Below are 16,657 nucleotides of genomic sequence, written 5' to 3' on the forward strand. Positions count from 1 at the left end.
ACGCACGCACGCACGCACGCACGCACGCACGCACGCACGCACGCACGCACGCACGCACGCACGCACGCACGCACGCACGCACGCATCCTAATCTACACCCACACTCCCATACCCATCCACCCACTTACTCACACCACAATTTTAATTCTTAATTTTTAAACTGTGTTTACCAAAATTCCGTTTAAATAGTTTTTAAACGATTGCTATTTAAAGTTGTTCAGTTAGTATACTAGACACGCGAGTTAACGTAAAATGTAACTCTATTATAACTCTATTGTAACTCTGTTGTGTTAAACTTTATCTATGAATTTTTCCCAGTAAGCAAGAAACATTTTGAAACATTTCAAAAATATTGCCATTGTAACAATGTTGTAACGTTGCTGCAATGCTGCTGGAATATTTCAGAATGTTTTTTTCTTACTAGGTTATTTATGTATAAGACTTTAATGCATATATTATGCATATATTATGCATATAATACATACTTATTATCGGACCAAAGGAAGACCATTCGTATTTCGAGAACGGCAGTCGGTGGATATTAAATATTTGAGCTACATACTAGGTGATTAATTTATTGGATCATACATTTATTGGATCGATCAAAATAAAAGGAGATACTTAAATTAACTTTTTAAAAAAATTTATCGAACATATTTGAAGATTTTTCATTATATATGTCTGATTAACATGATGAAGTATCATCTCATAGCAGTAGGCTTGCGAGACATTATCTCAACATAAAGTTTCCTAATTCTTAAATTGATAGGTCATTATTACAATATATAGTTGGTGATTTGATTTTATTCGGACGAATTTAATTCTATTTTCTACGAAGATATTTAAGAAGCGTTTCACAAAAACTGGAAACTCTAGAAGCTTTAGAAGAACACTTTTGCTGCAATTACAATTATTAAGGTGAAAGACAACCACGCATTCTGTTACTGATTACAGAAATGATCTACATTAAACGGCAAAAAACGGAATTAATCTAAATACACTGATTATTTAATTAAGCATATCTAGCAATGTCTAGATAGTTTATGATTGTTATGTCTTATATAGTTTTATATTTTGATTTTGATCGTTTTGTTTTTAATTTTAAGCTGCCTTTATTTTATTGTTATTCTGATATGTAACTGTCAGATTGGAATCCTCTTTATCGGCCATTATTATTTTTTTATTTGAAGTTAACATGTGAAATGCAATTTTTACTGAATACACATTCGCTCAGGTTGATTATTCTATTTTATCCCAGTACAATTCGTTATTTACTTAATATTATTTTAAGAACTAAATTGAGAATAAATCAACCTGAAAAACCATCCAACTTTCTAACTGGTGAGATAAAGATTTCTCCGCCAGGAGTGTGTAGTTTTTATAGGATGTTGACGAAAGAATGTAATTCGCAAAACTTTAAATGGTAACAAAAGATTTTATATGTACTGAAGAAAACAGTCGAAACGTACGTATTTATTATTTGCTGATATATTGATCTTTTATATTTCATTTTATTATATAATGATATTGAAGATCAGTAAATGACTTAGATAAATTAATAAGATTTTACAGTTCATGCCGCCACAAATAACAGCGCCAATTTCTAAGCCCTATTTCATTTGTTAGTTCGTTAAATAAAAGGAGTCTATATTATCTTTCATTGTCAAAGTTTTAATATTTTTAAAATATTGCAGGAATTTATATAGAATATTATTATGAGTTATCTAATTATTTTATTTTCAACTCATTCTTTTAGTAGCATTGATCAAAAATTCTTTTGTAACAAATAAGTCCTATTCAGTTAATAAATTTTAAATCTCTTTTAAAATTAAAACTGGTACGTTCAGATTTTATACATAATGAAACTTATGTAATACAATTTTTACTAAGATGGAAAAAATAACCTAATTTACATTGTTTATAATTTATATACAGGGTGTTCAAAAAGGTCGGGATCGATCTCGGATTTACTCGGAAGAATGCTTTTTTCAAAGAAATATTTTAGACAAAAGTTGTAAAGTATAAAAAGATCTATTTACATTTTATTAATTTGACTTTGGGTGGCGTCAAGATTAGATTAAGATCAAATTGATTTTTTTTTAATGACACGTCCTATTTTTATGCCAGAATCTAATAGGAGCGCTCTGACGGATGTATATTCAAGATCGTATATCTCCGTGAAAATACAGCGGATTAAAATTGAAATTTTCAGGGAATATTATATTTCTAACATTATATATTTTAAAAAAAATGTGATTTAAAAAAAAATCGATTTTTTGAAATTTCTAACTGATAATGAGTATACCCCCTTAATACATACATATACTCTATTTGGGCAATTTTACATACTTTTAATTATTTTATTTAAACGGAATTTTGATACAAAGTTACTTTATTTGATACTAAGAATCTCTTAATACTCTGCAAGAGATTATTTTGGAACTCTCTGTGTTATTTTGTCTATTTAGTCTACTTATACTAGTTATTTAGTCTACTTTGTCTACTATCAAATAATGTTATATAAAGTATTCCTATATTAGCATACAAGTTCAAAATTTTTAATAAAAGTACGCAAATAGTTACAGAGTGGTAGTTCAGGATTAGTACCATGTGCTCAATCATTAAATGTTGCTGTCAGTACTGCGACTGGAGACGGAAGTAATAACAACAATGGTAATAATAGTGGAAGTAGTGATAGAAGAAGAAGAAGTGGCCTTAGCACTGTTATGCAGCGACCAGGTATGATGTAGTTAAAAATTGAATAATGTGTTGAGTTTTTTCTTTCCGACAATTATATATAATGACTGTATGGCTTGTAGTATTCTTTAATATTTTTCAAAATTAGCACTATGTCTCAAGCTGTGCTTTTTCTGTTATTATTCATGTTTTTATTATCGATTTTTTTTTATAAATGCTTTTATTGCTTATATCATATCAGAATTGCAGAGAAAGTATGTGATAGCACATTGAAACAGTAGATAATAATATAGTTATTCTGAATGATTTATGATTGATAATATTACTTAGATAACACACAACATCTGTAAAATATCTATGAACGTTCTATAAATATTTTTAGAACATTTTACGAATTATAAATTCTTATAAATTCTTATAAATTCTATATTGATAATTAGAAGTAGTAATATCGTATACAATAGCTTTGAAAAAAATTCTTTATTTAAATAATATGATAAGATTATTATAAAAAATTTAAAAAAATCTTGTGTCATTTTGTATTTAATATATAAAAAATAATATAATGTAAATAAAAGAGATTTACAATTGAAACAATATTCTATATAATTTTATATTATATTATTTAAAACTGTGTTTCTTGTATTATTTTGAATATATTTATTTATATTTATTTATAGAAGTATGAAGTAAGGATGTGAAAAAATTGTGCTAATTAAGAAAATATAAAATTAAATATAAATGTATAAAATTCAATTCTTTTACTTCATTATTTGATATACAACAAAATATGATTTCTTAAAAAATTTAAAAACAATATATGCAAAATATATAATAAAAAGAGTATCTAAGATGAGTTACTAAGTGAGTTACTGGAGATAAAAAACTAATTTTTTTTACTTTAGAACAAAGTAAAAAAGGTTTCTTACAGTAAAAAAACTATTTTTAATCGAAATGATATAGAATTCATGAAAAATGTATGTAAGTATAGAAAAGGATACAAAATTTATTGTATCCTTGATATTCATTGTTAAAATGCTTTATATCTACATCATTTCGACATTAATTTATTTTTTTCTTTTCCAATTATATATATATATATATATATATATATATATATATATAATAAGAAACTTGCATTGTTGTAATACTGATGAGTTGATATTCTTTATCAATAATAGTCTAAGTACACTACCGCTTAATTATGAACGATAGATATTTTATTTTTCGATTTTAAAAGTTAAATAAATGATGGCCCATGTTGTTGACACAGATATAATATTTCATTAGCATAATTTTGTTGTATATTGTAATTATAAATTATAATTACTGAGGCAATGTTTCAATACAATATTGAGAAAATAGTTGGAGATAGATGAACATTATTTTACTAATTTATATTTTTAAAATATGTAAATATGTACATACACACACACACACACACATATATATATATATATATATATATATATATATTGTGTGCGCGCGCATGCGCGTGCGTGTTTATATAGTGTTCAAAAAAGTTCCGGACTTCTTAAATATCTTAAAAAATAAGTATTTCTAAGAAAAATGTTTCATACAAAAGTTATATAATTGAAAGTGATTTATTTATTGATCTTATCAGTTTGACCTTGCCACCAAGGTCAAGTCAAGGTCAAATTGATTTTTTTAAACGACCCTATTTTTATTTTCAGAATTTAATAACAGGAGCTTTTCAAAACACTAATAAAGTTTTTCTTTTTCAATACTTTTTAGAATTGAGATTAAATTATGAAATAAGTTACAAGTTTTAAAAGTTACAGAACCTTCGGCTTCAGCATTACCTAAGGTGTATCATTATCCGATTGAATTTATGAGTCGTGTATACGCGCATGTGTTTGTGTCTATCTCCTCTCTTCCCTTTCCTTCCTCTTTCTCTCTTTTTCTTTTCCTCCTCCCTTCCTTTTTTCCATTCACTTTTCAGGTTGGAGACTATATATGCTAGAGATCTCACTTATCAAGTTAATTCTTTTTGTGATTTATGATTGAGGAGGTGTTCGTATACTTTTTTGTGATACTCCATTCTAAAATTATTTATCATCGTATAGTTATTTTTGTTTATGAAATATATGTTTTATTTATTTAAAATATTTTATAATGCTTACTGAACACGAGTGTATATCTCTTTTAATAATGCGAGGATGGGATGATCGTAAGTGGTCTTACGCACAAATGATAGAACTTTTCAATCAAACTTTTAGGATTGAGGACAATGATATATCTAAATCGATTGTTATTTATATTATACAACATTTTGAAGAAACAGGTTTGTAATAGACAAAGTATACTAGCAGCAATGACAAATCCTGATAAAAGATTAAATGTTAAAGTTAAATGTTAAATGTTAAAGTATTAAATGTTTTACAGTCTTTTATTGAAGATCCGTGAAAATTCAATTTGCAAAATTGCACTATAACACGACATCGCTTCTATATCAATTCATAATATTCTAAAAAGAAAAGAGAAATTTCATCTATATAAGATCTAATTGGCACAAGAATTATGAAGATGATTTTGATTTTCACATGGAATTTTGCGAAAGGATGATGTTAAGTATTGATAGAAATTTTTTATTTGTAGTCAACATTGTTTTTTTAGATGAAGCTATTTTGAGCTAACCAGGAATATAAATCGATATAATTGCAGATATTGGAGCGATGAAAATCCTAATTGAATGTACGAGGCGGATATTCAGAATCCGCAAAAAGTTAACATGTGGGCTGGAATTTTAAATGATATCAAATTTCCATTATTGGGCTTTTATTGAAATTTAATGGTCAAGTACAATTACTTGGCCATGCTTTGCGATGAAATAATTCCGGCAATCCAAAACATTTCTCATCAAAACTTCATTGACATTTAGTATCAGCAAAATGCGGAGCCACTTCACTACGGTTTACGACTACGTCTGAATAAAGTTTTCCGAATAAGTGGACAGGAAGAAGGGGTTATATTGAATGACAGTATGATCATCTGATTTAAATCCATTCGACTATTTTTTATGGGGATATTTAAAGGATAGAATTTGTAATATTAAACCTCAAAATCTTAATGATTTGCGTTAAAAAATAAATGAATTTAGAATGATATCTCGTGAATTTTGTAGAAATACAGTCTTAATCATCTAATATATTGTTAGACTGCAGAGGGACATCAATTTGGATATAATATATTGTTAGACTGCAGAGGGACATCAATTTGGATATAATAATATTCCTTTAACCCTAGCTCATCATACCGGCATATGATGCGATTTCACATTGCGCTTTCAGAAACTTTTTATATGATATACAGTTTAAGAATAAAATATTTTTCATTTTATGTTTGTTTATTTGTTCATGTTTTACTTTGACATATCAATTTCGCATATGATAAGTTAAAAAAAAATATGCTTTCTGTTCAGGAAAGGTTCGAAGTTCCGGATCCCGGTGGAGTCTGATGGTGAAAGTAACTAAAAAACAGATGGCGAGCTAGGATTAAAAGAATGATAAATATTCAAACGAATAACAGTCGATTTAGATATAAACTTCTGTTTTGACGCATTATTTCTAAAAGATTTATTAAAAAGTCTGTCACTTGTGCGTAAGACCTCCTAAAATCATCTTCGCGATATTAAAAAGGATATATGCTCCTGTTCAGTAAGCATTATAAAATATTTTAAAGCATTTTAAATAAATACTTCATAAACAAAGATAATTGTGGCCTTAAGTATTAGGTGTACAACTTTGCTTCCGCCGTTTTTTTCCGAAATTCGAGGCTTTATTGTAAAAAACTGGTTATACATTTATGATTCAAAGTATTGTCCATCGCTGGCCACTATTTTCTCCCATCTTTCGGGTAGCGTACGAATCCCGCGTCGAAAAAACTAGTCATCTTTTGAGGCTATCCACGAATCGATCCAATTTTTTACTTCTTTATAAGACTGGAAGTGTTGGTCAGCCAGGCCGTGTGCCATTGATCGAAACAAGTGATAGTCAGAGGGAGTAACGTCTGAAGAATACGGCGAGTGGAGTAGGACTTCCCATTTCAACGTTTTCAAGTATGTCTTGACCACTTTCGCAACATGGGGTCGAGCATTGTCATGCTGCAAAATCACTTTATCGTATCTCTCGTTGTATTGCAGCCGTTTGTCTTTCAATGCTCGGCTCAAACGCATCAATTGCGTTCGATACCGATCGCCTGTGATTGTTTCAGTTGGTTTTAATAGTTCATAATACGCCGAGCCACCAAATACAGAGCATGACCTTGGACGTCAAAATCACCGTTCTTGAAGCGTTGAAACCACTCACGACACATTCTTTCACTAATAGCGGCCTCATCATAAGTATTTGAGAGCATTTGATGAGCCTCAGCCGCAGATTTCTTCATATTGAAGCAAAAAATTAAAACCTTCCGCAAATGACGAGAATTTGGCTCGTAAACTGACATTTTCAATCGAGAATAACTTTATGATGCAGATACAAATCGACTAATGTTTCTATGGGGTTATGTTGACAGATGCCCAAGTTTATTGTATGATGTTTATGATCTATTTATTTCGACCACCATTTACCGCTAAAGCCATCTATAGGAAAACGGCGGAAGCAAAGTTGTACACCTAATAATAGAATATCACAAAGAAGTATACGAGCACCTTAGGTAATGCTAATGCCGGTAGTACTGTAACATTTATATCTCATAACTTGAAAAGTATTGATTAAAAAGAGACTTTTTTATATACTAACATATATTTATATATGTTTTGAAAAGTTGTTGACATCAGCTATTAGATTTTGAAATAAAAAATAAGGTATTTTGTTTAAAAAAAATCGATTTGATTTTGGCCTGACTTAAGATTGAATTGATCAGAAAATAGATCATTTTAAACTTTTGTATGAAACTTTTCAAGATATTTAAGGGGTCCCTGTAGTAAGTTAAGGGATTTTTTTAATACCCTGAATAAAAAATTCGAAAGCCAAAGTAAAAAGAAGCCACTTTTTGCTGAGTTTTCTATTCAAAGTTTTTTTTTATTTTTTCTTGTTATTTTCGTCTCTAAATATTACATTCTTCGTAAAATCAAAAATATTTAATTTTACACGCGCGCGCACACATGCACACATAAAATAAATGGTTTAAATATAATTAGTCAAAAATTAACTATTTAAAAACGGCTATGAAATCAATTCAATTATTTAAATATTTTATTAAAAAAAGACCTTGAAGAAGCTCATCTGTAAAAGATTTACTGATTTTAAGGAACATAAAACGGATTAAAAGTGATTGAAGTGCATCAAAATGCATTAAAATGCTATTGTTACATCCTTGGGAATTAATTTTTGTATCAATTGGAGAGACGAAGGATGAGAAGGAGAGAATATGGAAGGACACTTCGAATACTATGAGTCGAACGCACTTTTTGTTGCTCCGGAATTTCCTTTCGAGTTAACGTCCCGTTCCAGCGAGCAGTGGAACGTCGGTCCAAATTTCGAGTTAAGGATCTTAATCCTTATAACTCGGAACTGGACCACGTGTGATTTCTGAAAGACAAGAAGGTCGGGGTACGAGGTTTAAGTATGAGTTCAGATTTTAAATAAAATAAGAGTGAAGTGTGAGTTAACTAACGTTTATGACTTATTGTTAACAATCTATTGTTATTATTATTATGTGAATATTTACAAAGTAGTAGAGTGAGTTTTGCAATTGGTTAATTAGCATCTAAGGTATCAAACATTATCATTTTCAAATAATTGAGATAATTATTTTAAATACGAAGCGCCACTACGGTCTGAATGTTAAGATGTTAAACTTTATATGAATAGTTATATCTAACTATTTATATATCTAACATAAACAGTCTTATTTCCAATCTTATTATAAATTTGGAGCTGTAAAAACTATATACGAAAAGTAATACATTATATAAAAGGGCGAATTAGAGTGATAATATCACTTATTTTGTAAGAATGCGTAACAAATAACTAAATGGCTATGAATATCATCAACGTTTACTGTGTGAAAAAAAATTAATATAAGATCAAAGCAAAAAAAAAATACATAATATATGAATAAGAAAAAATATTACTGGATTATTTGAGAATTCATAAAAAAAGAGTTAATTTACTATCTATGAGAAATAACTTAAAAGAGAGCAAGAGATAATACAAATTACAAATCACTAATAATAAGAAGAAACATTAAAATTAATTTACAAGAGTACGCGAAGTTTATACATCTTGTAGTCGCAAGAGATTAATCTACGGGCATGAGCAAAATTAAGAAGGTGCGTCTGAGGATTGAGTGTTTCAGTTCATTTCGTGCAATGCCAAGTGCTAATGACATTGATTTTATAACCGTTTTTGAACAGTTAATTTAAAAAAAATGATACAATCTCAATAAATTCGTTGGTATTTTTATTAGTAGAATAACTTGACATAATTGTTATTTAAATAATCTGTACCAAAAAATATGGATTAAAGACAATTATAAAGTAAGAACAAAAAGAGGACAAAATTGCAAAAGCTATGTTTCACTTGTCATAAAAATTTATTGTTATAAAGATTTTGAAATTAAAGTTTGTATCGCCTTTATAGAGATTAAGAGAAGTCGTACATTTCTTTTTAATTTTTTATCCATTTTAATATATGTACCTGCTATGTGTTCTCAAAAATTATGATTATGCAATAATAGCGTAAATTGATTAATTTTATTATATCCAGGTTCTCAATTATTTTTAATCGTTTAATCGTTATTATTTTTAATCGTTTATTACGAAAATAAATATTTTTAGGTTTTAAGATGACCATGATATTCATTTCTTCTCTTATATACTTAATATATATTTTCTTTTAAAAAAGATTTTTTATTGGTTTTTTGTAAATTTTTAAATATAGGCTATAGTATTTTAATCTTCTAAAAATAAACAGATTAGTATTTATAAAAAATTGCTTTTGTAAGTTGATACTTATTTAATACTATGCTTAATGTATACTGTATTGATTTAATTTATATTGGTAATTTATTAATTATATTTGTTCTAAAATAATATAACATATATATGCACTCTTAGCATTTCAAGGCTACTTATTTAACCTTTATTTTTTTTTTACACTCGTCATTTTTTGTTCCTCACCTACCCTCGTGAGATTATTCGCGTTTCACGCTTTTATTAAAGATATAAAAAGATTACATTGTAATGAGATGATTTTGAATCACAATTTTATTTACACAATTAGTTTCAATCTTCTAATACGATTGAGCGAAATGGCAATAACAATTGGTGAAACTATGTAATTTTGATAAATATATGAACAAAGTCAAATGCAAGGTAATTTTTCAAAAATCCAAACTATCTTAAAAATCATTATTAATGAGTGATTCTAAAGAAATATTAAAGTTAAAGGATATTTATGAAAAATATTGGGAGTACAAATTAGTTCGATCCGTTTTTTTGTGCATTTATTTCAAAACAAAATAAATGAACAGATCAATTAAAGTATTGTCCATCGCTGCCTATTACTTTTTCCCATCTCTCAATCAGGCAATTTTCGAATTCCATCTCGAAAAAATGACTAGTCTTTGGAGGCAATCCAATTTTCGATTCTTTCTGCGAAAGAAGTGAACCGGTGACTTGCTGCATCCTTTGGAACAACCAGTAATCAGAAGGAACAATGTCCGGAGAAACGGCAGGTGCGGTAAAACATCCCATTTGAACGTTTCCAAATATTTTTTTACGATTTTAGCCAATGAGGCCGAGCGTTGTCATGAAGAAGAAATAACTTTATCATGTCTTTGCTCGTATTCCGTCCGTTTTCTCGCAATGCATGACTCAATTGTAGCCGATACCAATCGCACGTAATGGAATCGCCAGGTTTCAGCAGCTTATAGTAAACAAGACCCTTTTAGTCCCAGATACAGAGCATGATCTTCGAACCATGAATGTTCGGCCATGGTGATGTTGATGTTGAGATCGATGACAACGATTGACCGGGCTTAGCGTAGTATTTTTTCTTCTTAGGGTTGTCGTAGAATATCCACTTCTCATCTTCAGTCACAATCCGATGCAAAAAAATCTTTTCTCTGTCTTTGAATCAGCTATTCGCAAGTGAAAAACCGCCTTTCAACGTCTCTCGGTTTCAGTTCATAAGGCACCCAATTTCCTTGTTTTTGAATCATTCTCGTAGCTCTCAATCATACAGAAACGGCTTGTTGAGTTACCCCCAATAATTCTGCAAGCTCCTCTTGCGTTTGATTCTGATCTTCTTCGAGTAATGCCTCTAATTTTTTTGTCTTCGAATTTTTTTGACTGTCCAGAGCGAGGCTTGTCTTCAACGCTGAAATCTCTATCTCCTTGAAACGTCGAAACCCTATGATTTCATCAGTTGGAGCAGTGTCACCATAAACTTCGACAAGCATTCGATGGCTTCAGCCGCACTTTTCTTCCAATTAAAATAGAAAATCAAAATCTCCCGCAAATGCTGCTTGGTTAAATTCGACATTTCAAACACAGTAAAAATTAAGATTTTTGTATGAAACTCAAAGCGATATAAACTGAATATTATTAGCAGATGTTTAACCTCTTTGAAATCGCCAAAATCAGCTGTCACTATAAACCATTCACAACAGCTGGAGCTATCTTTAGGGAAACGGACCGAACTAATTTATACTCCCAATATATATATTTCACTGATTTGGATTCATAATTTAATATTAATTTTGCAACATGAATATCTTTTTTACGATATAAAATCCGCGGTATAATTTAGGATGTTTAATATAGCCTCAATTCTGTAATTTTAATGAATTTTATTACAAATTTATTATGGATAAGCAAAATTACATCTTTATATTATTTGTTTAACATATTTGTTTAAACTCTGCGTGCATGCGTGCGTGCGCGCACAGCATATGTATGTGTAGTATGTGTGTGATATATAAAAATAAAATATGGAGTTAGAAGCTACAAATATTAGGAGTATGATTTAGTTTTGAGGTTTTTTTCTCACTGATTTATTTAAACAAGACAATGAACGAATTAATTAAAATATTTTCCTTCGTTTTGTATAATTTTTTCTATCTTTCTGGCAAAAGATTCCGCGATAATAAAAATATTTTTTGGAATTAATATAATTTTCAACAAATTTTCGTACATTTTCGAAATTATGGAAGTGTATCCTAGAGCATGTTGCATCGATCGGAAATCAATATTAGATGGAGCAATATCTGGAGAATATGTGGGTTTGCAGTAAGATCTTCTCATTCCAGCTCTAATAACGTTGGATTCACTAATAATGCAATGAGATCAAGCATTGTCTTGAAGAAGGATCATTTTGCATTGTTTATTCGGAATTGGAGATCGATTTTGATCTAATACTTGCTTCAGTTTGAATAATTGTCGATAAAGATCAGCGGTGAGTTTCTTTCGGATTTAATAGTTCGTAGAACACAACACCTTCTTGATCCCATCAAATACACAGCAATACATTTGAATCGTGAATATTGTGCCTCGAAGTGAATGTTGTTGATCTAGATCAACCCATTTTTTCGTTTTCGTTTGAGATTAAATATTTTTCATCCCCAGTAATAATTCGATATAAAAAAACTTTTTTTGCCTACACTTAACGAAATGCAAATGTTCAATCGGTTCGCAATGACATTTTCTGATAACCGATGTGAAACTCATTTTCCTTCTTTGTGAAGTTTTCCCACATCACATAACACATAACACCTGTTGTACGATCAACATTTAATTCTCTGGCAAGTTCCGAAGAATTGTGCTCGATTTTTGTCCAATAACGCTTGCAAATCTGCATTTTTAAGCTTTTTTGTCTCGAGCGATCTTTGTCGTTAACATTGAAATCACTACTTTTAAATTGTCTGAACCAATATTCACATGTTTTAATTGATGGAGGAACATTACCATAAGTTTCTATCAAAATTCTATGATCTTCAGTTTTCTTCTGATTAAAAAATAAAAGCAACGCAATGTCGAAAATGCTCTTTAGGAAGCTCCATTTTTAAAATGGTATAATACGATATTTAATTGCGTTTATTGTTAATAAATCACTAAATATTATGGAGCATTAATAATAATGAAGCATTAAGAAGCAAGGAATGTCTTTGACAACATTAACATTAGTGTGCTATCTCTTGCAAAACCCTCAAAACTAAATCACATTTCTAATATATGCAATGAATGCAGATGTAAATTTTATATCATAACATTAATAAAGAAATAAAAAGTTTATCTATAAAAAATCAAATATTTTGCAAATCTTTTATTTGTGAAATATATGCTAGATTTTCAAATATAAATTCTTAAAGATTTTTTTTATACAAATAAAACTGTCAAGTGTTAAACATTTATTAAATCTCAGTGTGACTTAACATTTTTCATTTTTGAAAAAAAATTGTTCACATGAATAGCTGCCAAATAGCGAAGATATAAAGAGAGCGTGCTTTCTGAATACTGAAAAGAATCCCGTACAAATTATATGGGAAAGTTCTTTCGAATTGGCTAAATTTTTTATATATTGTAATGCACATCATTCTGAACAATGTCTCAATGGGCACAACGTGATCCTATGGTTATTTTCAGAGATATAAGCGATTAAAGTATCTTTTGCCGAAAATGCGATGTGCACTACATATTCATTATCGACTCTTTGAGGTTTTGTTTCCAATATATATGAGTTAAATAGTTACAATGATAGTAATTACAATAAATATAGTAACTATTATAATATATATATATAATGGTAATTATAATATATAATGATAATTATAATAAATATAATTACAATTATAATTACATTTACGATCATAATTATAATTGTAATTATATATTTTTCTAAAATCATATTGTATCAATCTGAGTTCATAATATGATTCGGGAAGGTAAAATGTTAAAACCATATATATTTTCCTACTCTCAGAATTACACAGAATCAATGACGTACACGTGGGAGGTTATCTGATCCCGTGCGTACTTGCGTGTATGTGTGATCGTATATGTGCGTGTGTGTGCGCGTGCGTGTAACTAAAGTCGACAATAACTGATAGCAAAGCCTGTAAAGATAGATTTTAGGAGGGCCTGCTATCATTGCACTTTTTAATTGCAGAAGAGAGAGTCAAAATTGTATACAGAATTTGTATTATCTGATATTATTAGCAAATTGCTGAATCAGAAATATGACAAAGTCTGCTAGATATGCTATGCTAGTAGATTTGTAGCAGAAGTCAAGCAAAATTCTGATGGCAGATTGAAAGCAGATTGAGAGCAGAATTTGATTCGAGCAATCTCTGCTTGGTTTCTGCTATCAATCTGTTAGCACAGTCTGTCAGCAGATTTTGTTGACAAATCCATAGCCCAATGCGGATACAGATGGTTATGGTTTTATAGTCAAAACCTGATGTTACCAATTTGGCTCCAAATTGCTAACATTTTGCTATCAGGGAACTGAATGCTTTTCAATTTATTCGTTTGTCAATCTCTCATAAGAATTCAAGCGATTAATTAAGATGATATGTTGAATGACCAAAAATAATAAAAGATGAAGTACTAGATACACTGAAAGAATTAGCTGCTGCAGCAAATTAGATGGTAAAATATGCACTTTTAATTGGCTGCAACAATTAAAAATGTTATGTCATTCAGCTAATTTTTTTCTTTTAGTGTATTATTGTGAATTTAGTGTATTATTGTAATTACCATATGTATTTTCTTGTTCTCAGTGTTATCCAAGATCAACGACTTTGGACAAGAATAATGCTGAGAGCAGGAAAATATATGGTTTCAACATTTTACTTTCCGAAATCATACTATGAGCCGAGATATAGTGCAACTTTTGACAAATATATAATTATAATCATGGTCGTAATTGTAGTTATAGTTTTAAATATATTTATTATAATTACTATATCATTATAATTACTATATCTATTTAACTCATATACATATTAGAAACAAAGCCCTAAAGAGTTCTGATAATGACGTGTATGTAGTACACATCACATTTTGGCAGAGGACATTTTGACCGTCTATATCTCTGAGACTAGCCATAGGATCTAGTTTTATTCATTGAGATATTTATTCGGAATGATGAGAACTACAACATTAAAAATTTAGCCAATTCGACCGAAAGTACTTTTCCATATGATTTGTGCGGAGTTCTTTATCTTTATTTTCAATGTTCAAATTTCATATAAAATTTCAATACATCATTATTAAGTTTGTAATCATCTTTCAAGTCAGTATTACTAGAGTCAATTAGTTCTATTTGCATGATGCTTGACATATTCTGACTTTAATGAATGGAGTACATAAAATTCTCGATTAATTTATATTGGATCAAAAATCTTGAAATCTGATAATTCAAATTTTAAAGAAGACAATACACTTACATATTTTTCAGTATTAACAACTTCATATTAAGATAATGTTGGAAAATGTGTAAAATTATTTTTCTTTATTTGTACCTTCTATAACCATAGTTTTTGTTCAAACCAAAGTTTTTAATCATAAAGATATGTATTTTATTTTGTAATTTTAAATTTAGTTCATTTAAATGCACTGATATACGCAAAATTCATACTAGATCTAAAATTCATACTAGATTGAATTAATGAATAGGCTGTCTTGTCATAAACTCAGAAATTTTTTTTCTACATATGTACTCTCTTCAAAACCTTGGTTCTACTTAGTCAGTTAATTTCGGTAATAGAAGATATTCTGTTTTCACATTACTGAGAAATGACATGATTCAACCCTCGAGATTTAAGGTTTATTATTTTATATTTTTTATAACGTTTTTAAAGCATACACTTTTTGCACAGATTTTCTTGATGAATAATATAATGATATCGCATTATTTGTTCATTTCTACAAAAATTTATTTCTTTTGGAAATAAAGAAATCGCTCCTTCCTATCATTGCTCGAGCTCCATTGGGATGCACTCAGTGTGCATTGGTGTACATTAAAGCCATCATAAAATAACATAAAGATATGTTTATAAATAAACATAGAAATCGATTAAATCGTGAAATACTTAATACATTTTATATTTATTTTTTATTTATATTTAAATTAAATTAGTATACAATACTAACTACTTACTTATATATACCAGTGCGTACTAGTACTTCCAATCGAATTCATCATAAGATACTATTGTGTGTGTGAAAACTATACTTTTTAAAGAAAAGATTAAATTTAAATTGTTAAAAACAATTTAATTTAATTTATTTAATTAAAAAAGTTAATTTAATTTGGCTAAAAATTTACTCTTATTTCGATATAGTGAGAATATATGATATGAAACACTGAACTCGTCAAAATTATATTGAGTTTCAGCCTGTGTACAAAAAGCAATTTAATATATTAAAGGAAACACATACGCACGCGCACGCGCTAACACATATATGCATACATATTATAGTGATTTGATTAAGCTTTGTATTTTTATATTGTCCCTATTATATTTTTTAGTATTTGCACATTATTTATATTTTATTGAATTTTGTTTTTGATTTTGCATGTTTTTTTGTGTCCGCTGCACTTCCGTGCTCTCCTTGGTTGGTAATATGCATGTAGTTATAAATCCGGAATTGGTAATGGAAGTAGAAGCTAGGATGAATAGGGCTTACCTACCATCGCGACTGTTACCAACTCACCTTAGAGGATCAACACTTCCACATCACAGGAAATCTTCATTATATCATACTAGCACTGGTAATGGAGATTTTTGCACTATTGTAATTTGTAAATTTTTTCTATACAGTTGTAAAATATAATTAAAATTAAATATTTGTAGTCTTAATATTGTTAAAGTTTACTATGTACAATAATTTAGAGTTTTTTAAATTTATACAAACATGTATATATATAAAATTGTACAAAATTGAACGTATATTTTTCGGTTTTAATAAAATATTGTGTGTGTGTGT

At 29.0% G+C, this 16,657-nt stretch overlaps 1 protein-coding gene across 1 annotated transcript in view; it reads left to right on the top strand.

The window, feature by feature from the left end:
- LOC105622165 (serine/threonine-protein kinase SIK3-like) overlaps window positions 1–16,657 on the top strand; it is a 223,143-nt gene that overhangs the window by 98,605 nt on the left and 107,881 nt on the right. The window contains exons 9-10 of the mRNA XM_012203598.1: window positions 2,580–2,739; window positions 16,305–16,442. Coding sequence (XP_012058988.1) covers window positions 2,580–2,739; window positions 16,305–16,442 — 298 coding nt within the window. The remainder of the gene's footprint in view (window positions 1–2,579; window positions 2,740–16,304; window positions 16,443–16,657) is intronic.

This window comes from Atta cephalotes (genome assembly GCF_000143395.1).
Source record: "Atta cephalotes unplaced genomic scaffold scaffold00002, whole genome shotgun sequence".
In the NCBI taxonomy this organism is placed as follows: domain Eukaryota; kingdom Metazoa; phylum Arthropoda; class Insecta; order Hymenoptera; family Formicidae; genus Atta; species Atta cephalotes.